General features: G+C 45.9%; 1 protein-coding gene across 12 annotated transcripts in view; it reads left to right on the forward strand.

The window, feature by feature from the left end:
* Positions 1-9,858, forward strand: part of LOC130148578 (excitatory amino acid transporter 4-like) — a 34,487-nt gene extending 24,629 nt beyond the window's left edge. For 10 of the 12 annotated variants that reach the window (XM_056337355.1, XM_056337356.1, XM_056337358.1 and 7 more), the window contains 4 exons: positions 1,580-1,813; positions 2,839-3,033; positions 3,486-3,620; positions 5,058-6,061. In XM_056337355.1, the coding sequence (XP_056193330.1) occupies positions 1,580-1,813; positions 2,839-3,033; positions 3,486-3,620; positions 5,058-5,256 (763 nt within the window). In that variant the 3' untranslated portion in view covers positions 5,257-6,061. Of the gene's footprint in view, positions 1-1,579; positions 1,814-2,838; positions 3,034-3,485; positions 3,621-5,057; positions 6,062-7,488; positions 7,517-8,183 lie in introns of those variants that run through there. The other 2 variants (XM_056337362.1, XM_056337361.1) reach the window with 2 other exon arrangements.
* Positions 9,859-11,585: the final 1,727 nt, after the last annotated feature.

Consider the following 11,585-nt stretch of genomic DNA (forward strand, 5'->3'; position numbering starts at 1 on the left):
ATGAATACGTGGAAAGGATCTGTCAGCCTGGCACCCTCCCCCATTTTAGAACGCTCCAGCTTTCCTTCCCTGGTCTTCTAGTCACAGTCTTGTACCTCAGAACAACATCCTCAGCACAGGGGGACAGGCTTTGCACAGAAAGACACAAAGGGGAAGAACAACCCTGAGCTCATAGCAGAGCGCTGGGGAGCCCCAGCCCCTCCGGAGTCTCTTCCTCTATGGATGAGCCAGAACTTGGGGCCTTGCTTTCCTAGGAAGAGGTAAGAGATGCCCAAGGGCACAGAAGGGAGAGCAGGAGCACAGTGGAACAAGTAGACCTGCACACTCCTCCCAGAGACAATTCTGAGGTGCCTTCAACACACCCTCCTTCAGCTCCCCCTTCCAGTGAAGGAAGGCAGGGTGTTGATGTGCACATCAGTTACGCTCAGGAAACTGCTTGTGTGCAAACAGTAGGTCGTGTCTGGAGAGACCTCCAGACTGAACAGATCCTGCTGGTACAGGAGGCTGGACTGTCAGCTACAGCCCAGCGCTCCTCCCTGAAGCCACAGTCTGCAGACTGTCTCCCAGGAGCTTGTTTTTCCTAGGGAGATCTGGTCGCTAGCTGCAGCCAAGGATGTCTTCTCAGAGGAAGGTCAGAGGAAATGAAATATTTGTGAAATCCTTTCCTGAAACTTTTCCAAACCTCCCAGGCTAAGTTGGAGTTTGGCATGTGGACCTCTGAGCCTTGTGCATGAATTGCATGTGAGCTCGTGAGCTGGAGAGGCCCAGCCCTGAGAGGTGTGGCCATGGAGCTGGGATTTTCTTTGGTCCCAGTTATTTGTCCATGTTTAGTTTAGTGTCCATGATATTCTCCGTGTCTGTGTTACGGCTTCCTTTCCGTGGAGCCTCACTGCTGCTCATGACATGCATTGTGATGGAGGGGAAAAAGAGCCACAAGGAATGGAAAGGATAGTAGTGTACCTCAAAAGGGGTTTTTATATAAGCCATGGCTGCTTTCACAGGTGTTGGTATGCCCAGTCCTTGCTACACCTGATATGGTTTCCCTATATGTTCCTGTTCCCTAAACGTGAATGTCTGAAGATACCCTAGAGCCTATAGGACACTGTTGCTTTTAGTGCCTGATTCTGTGTTTCTTCTGTACTTCCCTGTGCCTCTCCATAAAAAAAAAAAAAAAAAAAAAAAAAAAAGAAAATACTCTCAGCCCAAGCTCTGTTAGGAAATGAAGGGACTCTGAAGACTCCCCTACATAACCTCTGCCATCAATTCTACAAGAAGTGTTGTGGAAGCATATAGGGAACCCAAAAGGAGGAGGAAACCTCCACTGTGCCCAAGTTGTGAGCACAACAGAGTGCTGGGGTCCCCGAAAGTGCAACAAGAGCTGGTTTTTGACCATGTGGTGAACAAGTCCCACCTATCTCCAGGTTTCCAGAAAAGAAACCAGCAACATCATCCAACAATTAGGCTCAATGAGCACTTCTGGTGTGCTGGCTTACAGGGATTTGTCCAGACAGTATGCAGTACAGCTGGTGTGAAAGTGTGGGTGCCAGTTCTGAGCATTGGCCTTGTGTTTCCGCCACAGGTATGCTCCAGTTGGGATCATGTTTTTAATTGCTGGCAAAATCCTGGAGATGGATGACCTAGCAGTGATGGGAGGCCAGCTGGGGATGTACACGCTCACTGTCATCGTTGGACTCCTCATTCATGCCCTCTGCATCCTGCCGCTGCTCTACTTCATCGTCACTCACAGAAACCCCTGGGTATTCATTGCAGGGCTTCTGCAGGCTCTCATCACAGCCCTGGGCACCTCCTCAAGGTACGACAGCTACGTAAGACTAGGGTTGGGGCTGGTGTGGATACTGGCACTTCTCAGCACTCCAGTGCCATGCAGCACTGTGGTCTCACAACTTCTAGCACTAGCAGCTTTTTGCACAGGTCCAGCCAAGCTCACTTGAGAGTGGAAAGAGTCCCATTCCCCTGCTCAGAAGCCCTAATCACGTGGCCACCTCAAAACATCAGTGCATGGCCCATATTCCTCCTTGCCAAACATGGAGCTGACTCTGCTTGCAGCACTGAAATGCTGAGTTCAGGACAAATATAAAATCTCATTGATTTGCAGCGTTATCCCACGTGCACATACCTCTCACACACACGTGCTTGCACACATTTGCACACTTCTCTCTCCCAGGAGCACATACTGTATGCAGCTGGCATTAAACTTCACCAGTATGTTCAATGACACATACTGCCACACAGCACAGCCAAGGCAAGGGACTGTAAGTAGCTGTTGTTTCACTAAGTTCCGTGTTCCTTGCTATGTTCATTTCCTGGCAAGCCCATAACACTGTCTCCCACATGCATTCTCACACTGAAACACACACAGCATTTTTCCTGCTCACTTTCAGAAATAATTCTCTGCTTTCTCTGCAAGATATATTCTTACACATGGGTCATTCTTATCTTATGCACTAAGGGTGGGTAAGAAAGGACTCGAGATTTTTTAATAGCTGGAAAAGGAGTTTTGGTCTTGAGGCTCTGTCCTACATACCCTGAATCCTCCAACATCACCTTTTGGTGTTATACAAGCATCATCAACCTCAGGGTTACAAAAGCCCTGCCCCAGCCCCCTGAGGAAAGCCATATCTGAATGTGCAACTGCAGCATGCACCATATCTGAGGAAGCCTTGCTTAGACTGTTCTTTCTCCTAGCAGCTTCTGGTCTCTGGCTCACATGGCAGGGTGAAAAAGCAGGTGGGTAAGGTCATAAACCAGCCAGAAGCTGAGTCCCTCCTCCAAAGACAGCATATACCCAATTCATGTTGTTTTTTAAATTCCTTTCAGCTCAGCGACTCTGCCCATCACCTTCAGGTGCTTGGAAGAAAACAATGGTGTGGACAGGCGCATCACGAGGTTTGTCCTGCCTGTGGGAGCTACAATTAACATGGATGGCACAGCTCTGTATGAGGCCCTTGCAGCCATCTTCATTGCACAAGTCAACAACTACGAACTTGACTTCGGGCAGATCATCACAATAAGGTGACTTTTGAAGGAGTTTTGGGACTACAGGAAGGGCTTCAGTTTTGTTTGCTTATCTGAGGTGTGTTCAGGTTCCTCTTTTGCTCAGAAGATACAATGAGGGGGGGGAAAGTACGGAAAAGAAGGGTGTACTACACCTCCAAGTGTCGAGGCACATGGTTTGGGTACCATGTCCCTGAGGCTCCACTTGAGCCCTTATTGCATTTCCAGGTCTGGGCCATCCCTTAGCCAAAGCTGCAGTGTGCAGCCTGTTATGAATGGGTGCCTGGCAGCAGCGAGCCTGGCTGCTCTCTTGATGTCCCATGTGTCACCACCCTGCCCAGTGACCAGGGCAGAAAGGCTGCCAAGGTGTTTTGTAGATGATGAGTTTGAGCTACTTCCTGACATTTTTGCAAATGTAACTACCTCTTTTCTTCCCTTTGCTGATAGCTGTGCTTTCCTGTTCCCTCCAGCATCACTGCCACAGCAGCCAGCATTGGAGCCGCAGGTATTCCCCAGGCAGGACTGGTGACAATGGTTATAGTGTTGACATCAGTGGGGCTGCCTACTGAAGACATTACGCTGATCATCGCTGTGGACTGGTTTCTGTAAGTTCTCTGCTCAGCAGCATGCACTGTTGCGCGCTTCCTGCCAGTGCTTACAGAGTTCATTTGTGCTCCCAACATCTCTGCTAAAAGCAGTCTCAGTAACCCATATCATTAAGCTTAAAACACGCCCATATCCATGAGACCTTTGTGCAGTAGCCCTCTCTGCCCATGCTGGAGTCTTCACCCTGTGCTCCAGTGACCCAAGGCATCAGAGGCCACCTGCAGATCAAGCCTGGTCACCCATCAGGCAGCCCTTAGTCTGTTTTATCTTAAAAGGCACCCAGAAACTATCTCCAGACTGACAGGGACAGGTTGCACCACTAATAAGCAAATTCACATCGCAGAGTGATGGTTCTGCCCTATCAGACCCAGAAAGTGGTATGGGACTGGGCTGTACAAGGTTGAGGAGTGCTGAGATGGGTGCAGCTAGTCAGCTTAGGCTGCTCCATTCCATCTTGCTTTCCCTTTTAAACCTTGGGACAAGTGATTTCATAGGAGTGCTCTTAGGAACTGGATTGAAGAATGCATTTGTGCATAGTCCTCACTCCCTCAGGCTTCTCAAACAAAACAAAATCCTGACTCAGGGATACACTGCCAGTGTTTGCTCTGTTCTGTATCCTGTACTGCTGGTTTGTAGCCAAAGCAGCCAAAGTCTGCTCCCAGCATTGGCTGAACAGTTGGAAACAGTCTTGCCCAACACCTCCACTTCTGTGACCTGTACATAAGAACAAACTTGGCTGGAAAAAGTCCTGCCTCCTAAGATGCCAGGTTACCTCTCATTCTAGAGGTATCAAAAAGATTGGTTTCAATCAGGTACCGAAAGTCTTATCTGTTGTTACTGCTGAAGGATGTGACGGGTTGCTGCACTGCTGATAGCTTCAGCTCTTACCTACAGTTGTGGTTGTGGAAAATACTTCATTGCAAAGGGCAGTTTAGATTTGCTATATTGCACAAAAAATCTGGTGCCTTGTCTTGGTGTACACTGTCTGTCCATGCTGAGGAAATCTGGTTCCACAGCAGCACTAAGTCATAGGTTTGCACCAGAACTTCTGCACTTTTTGTAAAACAAAATGCAAGCCAAGCGTAACAGATGCGGCCAGGCTGACCTAAGTCTGCAGAGAGGCCTTAGCAGCTCTTCGGAAAGGGAACTGTCCGTGTGGAACCACAATAAGGTTTCTCTCATTTTGTGGCAAGTCCAACACTTCTCAGTGAGAAACTGGGAATACAACAGAGCAGGAACAAATGTGAAGCCTGTGGTCAGAGCTATCAATCAAGGAAGGTTCTCTGGGAGTCATTTTCCTGGCAATGTTGAAGCATCAATTATTAGAGTGACTTTAAAAGTAGAAAAAGTGTCATTGAAGATGTTTCTTGAAGTAGTGTTCATACCCTTAGCTGTTACTAAGAAGCTATATTTGATTTTTCTCTCTGATTTTTCAGGGACCGCCTCAGAACAACCACCAACGTCCTGGGGGATTCTCTGGGGGCTGGCATTGTGGAGCATCTCTCCCGGCATGAGCTGGATGCGCAGGACTGCGAACTTGGTAATTCTGTGATAGAGGAGAAAGAGCGGCTCTCCCAGCTGGTTTGCCCCCAGAACGACACCCACAGGCACCCCAGGAGTGAGACAGCACTGTGAAATCGGGCAGCAGAGCGCAGATTAATGCAGTAAAAAGCCAAGACTTGAAACAGAAGTCCATAGTGGAGGACAGAGAAAGATCCACTCTTCAAGATGCACACTCTTCTCCCCCCTCTGCCACATGCAGTTTTCCCTGATCCCATTTCTCCCCCATCTTTTTCTGACTGGCATTAGAGAAGAAAATTACACTGCAAAGGAAGTTTATTCCACAAAAGCCTGATTTAGTTGTTCTGATGGGGTCCAAGAGTTAGACCTGAGTAAAGAAGACTCAGCAAACAAGCTGGACCAGGAGTTCCTCCATTTCTGAGCTAAAATAGAGCACAGCTAAGTGGCAAGGTGGGTCAGGGACACCACCGCATCTGGACTGGCACCAAAATGTTGCCATGATGACTCTGCCCTACAGGATACTGCTGCAAGGCCTTCACTTTGTCAGTGGCTTCCCCCAGTCACGCAAAGCTTTTAGTACTGGCCATTTAGAGATCTCTGGAGAGCCCCAGCACTCCTGTTCAGCTCTCCACTGGCAAGAGTGTCTATGACAGACACAGTGTCCTCCTTGCTCGCAGTCCTGGTGTTCGCACAGACATGCAGCTGATGCTTCCTGAGAGCTTCTCACTCCTCTGGCAACCCTTCTGGCTGCAGATACTAGAGTCACCCAGCTCCTGATGGAACGTGGGACCACACAGCAGGGACAGGGCTCACTGTGCCGGCTGGTAGCACAAACAGGGGTCAATAGGCTTTTCATTAGTGGAAGCTGCTAAAGGATTGTGAAAGCAGTGAACAATTAAAGAATTTATTATATACATTATTCAGCCTCTGAAACTGCTTTACCAATCTCTGCCAAACACCAGTTAACTTCATTGCTCTTTCGCAAACTGTTCTCTTGGTGAAACCAGAAGGGGAAATGCAAAGTTTAAGAACAGTTTGCCCACCTGAACAGCTGGGTGGTACCTCCATGCCAGGAATGGCTCCCTGCCATCCCAGATTTGCTCAGAAAACAGTTTCACTCCTCATCATAAGACTCCTAAGGAAACTGTTCCTTTGCTCATCTCTGGCTATTTTCCGAAGCAACTTCCCTTGTCACACTGCTCCAGAATGTGCTTCCAAATATCTGTCTTTCTACAGCTCCTTTTGTCTTTTATAGGCATTATCCAATCACTTCTCAGCACTCGTACAAGTTTGGCAGACCCCAAACGTATAAATTCAGGATAAATTTCTCAGTTCCTACCAAATGGAGCTCAGCTTCTGTTTAACACACTTGGACATAAGCCCACACAACAACCAAAACATCTCAGAGGCTCAAGAAAGAAGTAGGGACCTGCTTCATCCATGCTCTATCCCCCTTCCCTGGCACGGCCAGGAACACAGCCTGTATCTCTCACTCCAGTGAACATCAGCAGGGCTTGCTCCATAATATCCAGGTCCATGAACTTCAAGAAAATAACGTCTAGCTATAACCAGGAAGATGTAAAGGATCCACAGTTTTGGGGCTGCTGCAGTGTAGCTGCCCTGCTTTAGAAATGGCTAAGCTCAGGAACAGCAGCAAGCAGCCTCCTATTGCACAGCCAAACTATCTAAACTGGGCAGCTTTTCCTTGAGGTCTGCCCATTATTCCAAAACCAGTATGTCATTTAAACCCCTTTACCCCGTCTTTCCACACTGATCCTTTTCATCCAGAAACCCTAGCCACACACTCAGAGGTGCATCTAAGTGGACCTCAGGAAAGAAGATCTCAGAGGCATCAGCTGGAGTCAACTTTGCCAACCACAACCACATGACTGCCCGTGATTAGCTCAGGTCCGCAGCACTAACAAAGCTTCCTAAAACACATTTCTTGAGATGTCCAAGCCAGATCCTGAGGCTCTTTTTGGTCCTTCAGGAATCACAGGATTGTATATTGGTGCTGCCACGTTCCACATACTGTAGGCAGAGTATTCTATTTTTATGGGCTGGACGCTTGTTAGGAATCTGAGATAAACGCATCTCTTTCACATGGAAGTGGGTAACAGAGCAGGGTAAATAGCAGTGTATTGTAGTTCCAATTAGTAGTAGCTGGCTCCAGACCCTAAGATAGCAGGTTGTTTCCTGACTGTGGGAGGCAGGTTGCTTATTCTGACAAGAGATCTGCTCCAGCAGGGGGCAAGTGAGCAGGATAACAAATTATTATCCTCCTCTTTGCAGCATTTTTTCATCTTGTATGAATAGTATTATAATGTCTGCTCTTCTCCTTTCTAGACTAAACAGAGCCCGTATACCCTCACAGGTAATAACCGTTCACGTTCCTCTCCTCTGGACTTTTCCCTCACTGTTCCACGTCTTTCTTAAAGTGGAGTAACTAAAATTTGACGCAACAATCCAACTAAAGATTTATTAGTTCTGATAATACTGAAGAAAGAATATTTCATGTACATTAAGATTTAGATCTTAGACTCAGGTTACCAGAGTTTAACAGGATGCTATGCATCGGCTGATCAGGATAACTGTCCATGCTGCATACATGCAGCAAATTCAAGTCTGTTCATCTTATCTTAAATCTTAGTGAGGTTCAACTCTTACTTTGATGAGATGGCTGTATCTAAAGATTGGATCTTAACCAAAGAGTTTTTAAGATACACTGCATTAGTTTGTATCTATAGTGAGCTAAGATAGCTTATCATTAGCACAGCTCAGCTGACATGAGTCTAAACTTTCATAAAGAACAGACCTGCTTACAAAACCTAATAAAGCACTTTATTTATTCTCAACAGCTTGATAACATTGACTCCACTCCAGTGGTAATACATGATAAGTTCCTACATCATTTTAAGCAGAACTGCTGCCTAGCTAGTAATTTCCCAGTCTGTGTTTGTGCAGTTGATTATTGTTATAAATAGTAATTTATATTTGTCCATATTGAACTGCATCTTGTTTTTCTTTTTTTTTTTCCCCAGACTACTTGTCCAACTTTTCAAGAAAGCATTGAATTCTAATCCTGAACAGACTTCCTGTATATAAAGGGCAAACTGATGGATGAATTGGAAGAAAAGATTGTTGGATTGGACTCTAGCTCAAACGGGAATTAATTCTGGGAAGTCCTATGGCTTGGGTTATAGAGACAGTCAAACTAGGTGATCACAAGGGTCCCTTCTGGCTTTGTAATATATGCACGTGCTTTCTGGTTTAGAGATACTGCAAAGGGTCCTTCCAGCTCAATCATTTTTAAAAACTATCTGGAAGGATTCTAATGATACTTTAATAAAACTCAGCAGCAGTCTAACCTGTTTTCAGTTGCTGTTAGCAGACATGTAAACATATGACAAAAGGGGCTCTCCATACTACATTGCATCGACATGATCTCAGATTGTTCCCACAAAGCAGCACACTCCAAGCCTTGCCATTTGTGATTTTCTGCTTTCAACGTAAGATTAATGGAGCACAATCAAGTAGAGGCCTCATTTTCAAACACTGCAAACCAGTCTTCCATGGGGAATTTCAGAATACAGCAGACAGTTTTTTGCTCTGGTGTTTACCCATGTTGTTAACCAGTTAATGATTGGGATTATCTACCTGTTTACAGTACCCAAACAGTAAAGTATTGTCAGGAATTTGCAAATATATATATATATGAGAAAGGGGTGCATGTGCACGGTTAATTTTTTGTTGCTAAACCAAGAAGGAAAGGCAAGACTAAACTCTTGCTCTGTAAAGCTGCATACTTCATTTTGATGCCCACCTTGATTTACCCAACTAATCCCATCCTTAAAACAACAGAGGCTATTTTACTTCATTGCAGTAATGAGTCTCTAACAAAGCAAAGTTTACCAGGAAGGAGCTCAGTGCATGCTGATTTTGAGTTGTACCTGCTGGTGACATGAGAACTTCTCAATGTATACATAAAATACTCCACTTTGTCTTTGAATTCCCTGCGTATATCCCAATGACCCACGTTCCCACTGCACCCAACTTGGCAAGGAGGCAGGCGTGAAGAGCTCAGCCAAGTATACAAATGTTTGTACCCCTTCCAAACCCAAAGATGACCTTGTACTAGCTCAGCCTTCAAAACTGGATAACTGAAAGTATTAAATCATTTTATCAACTGTCTTTTTAAATGTCAGATACTTGAGAGTTTATGCAGTCTTTTCTTTACTGCAGTCCTGCTGCTTCTACTTGCAGAAACTTTCTGAATGTCTCCTATTTGCAAACAGATTGATTCCTAATGATTAGATGGGCAACATTTGGGATGAAACAGAGAGCTATCTCAATGCATACATACCTGAGGAGCTCTTGGATTAGGCTACATCTCTTCAAAATTAATTTTAAGAGAGAAAATCCATGAAGAATATGGATTTTCAGACAATAGGCCATGTGTCACATTATGCATGTGATATGTGCGCATTGTTTCAGGAGTCAGATCTGCCTGTGAAGACTGCCCTGAAATTTTAAGTCCTTCTTTTGCTGTGCCCAAGGAAGAAAGAGATAACTGGAAATCAGTGCTGTACAGTGTGTTCATAGCATTCTGGCAGTTTGACTATGTTAATTCCTGAGGGCTTTTTCTTCATGCTGTGAGTTTCAGTGTTAATAAAGATAGTTTGCATATTTGAAAAATAAAGGGAATTTTTTCCACAATGCTTTCCACGGTGGGGTTTTTTTTCTATTATTTTTCCTCAGGTCCATGACCTTACAAAGTTAGGGACATTACTTTTAGCATTATGTATTACACTTCCTTATCTCCATGTGCCTGTGTCATGGGTCAAATACCAAATTCAGAATTTTTACAAGGCCTCTCCCTAAAGCTTTTTCTTTGATGCCATCTTTTGCATATGTCCATGAATTGGCAAAGCTGCACGAAGCTTACCTGACATGCAGTACACAGCACACAAACATAATTCCATCTGGTAATACACCCCAAAGATTATGTGGAAGAGGTCTCTGAGGTTTAAACAATAACGAGTTTACATTACTCACTGAAATGTTGCACTAATGGCATGATATTTGAGCAACGTGAAAGCTGTTAGTTCTTCTCCCCTTGACATCCCTTTTCTTGTCTTCTGTTCCCTAAGGGACAGGAACCGAGGTGAGTAACATGGCTGATGGCATAAAGGCATCACCAGTCAGGGCCCAGTCCCACAGCACCCAAGAAAGGCAAGCGGCACAGACTCAGAAGTGGTGGCCAGGTCCAGCTAAGAGTCCACACCATAAGACAACAGCACAGTGATGAAGCAGGTCTGAGGTAGGGGCCCCACATGAGGCTGCCCAGGGCCATTAAGGCTCTCAGAGTACGTATGCAATCAAGTCCACACCTCCTGCCCTTGCAGCCATGCAGACTCTCCTGTGTGGTGCAGGTGGTTTGGTTGAGGGACCTCTGGAGATCATCTAGTCAAACCCCTCTGCTCAAAACAAGGTCAACTCAAGCAGGTCACTCAGGACTTTGTCCTGCTGGATTTTGAACATCTCCAAGGATGTAGGTTCCACAGCCTGTCTGGGCAACCTGCCCCAGTGCTCAGCCACCCTCAGAGTAAATGAGTTTTTCTTGCTTAAATAGAAATTCTTGTATTTTAATTTGTGCCCATTGCCTCTTGTCCTTTCACTGGAAACCACTGAGACAAGCCTCAAGGCTCCCTTGAATGTTTAAATTTCATTAAATCTTTCAACAGCTGGAAAAATGGGCTGACAGGAATGAAGTTCAACAAAAAGAAATGCCAAGTCCTGCACCAGGGGCAGAGTAACTCCCTGCACCAGTATGTGCTGGGGGCCACCCAGCTGGAAAGCAGCTTTGCAGAAAAGGACACAGAGGTCCTAGTGGACACCAAATTGAACGTGAGACAGCAATGTGCCCTTGCTGCAAAGAACACTAATGGGGGCTGCATTAGGGGCACTGCCAGCAGGTCGAGGGAGGTGATCCTTCCCCTCTACTCTGCCCTGGCGAGGCCACACCTGACGTGCTGTGACCAGCTCTGGGCTCCTCAGTACAAGACACGGACACACTGGAGAGTCCAAGGAAGGGCCACAAGGATGCTGAAGGGACTGGGGCACCTCCCGTGAGGAAAGGCTGAGGGAGCTGGGACTGTTCAGCTTGGAGAGAAGGTTCAGGGGGAAACTCATCGATGTGCACAAATACCTGAAGGGAGTGATAGATAGCTTAGAAATAACTAGATTAATAGGATATGAAAAACTTAGAACAATTAAAACTCTCATTGTATGTACAAAGAGGAGCTTGACAATGTAATTCTACAAGGAGCTTCACAGCGTAACTGTAAATTAAGCAAGGTCCTGGGGCCCTTTGTGCTGACAAGGTGGAACTGGGATGCTCTGTGTACTGCTAGGAAGACACCAGTATGCGAACATCAGTGTCT

This window comes from Falco biarmicus, chromosome 4 (assembly GCF_023638135.1).
Source record: "Falco biarmicus isolate bFalBia1 chromosome 4, bFalBia1.pri, whole genome shotgun sequence".
Taxonomy (NCBI): Eukaryota; Metazoa; Chordata; class Aves; order Falconiformes; family Falconidae; genus Falco; species Falco biarmicus.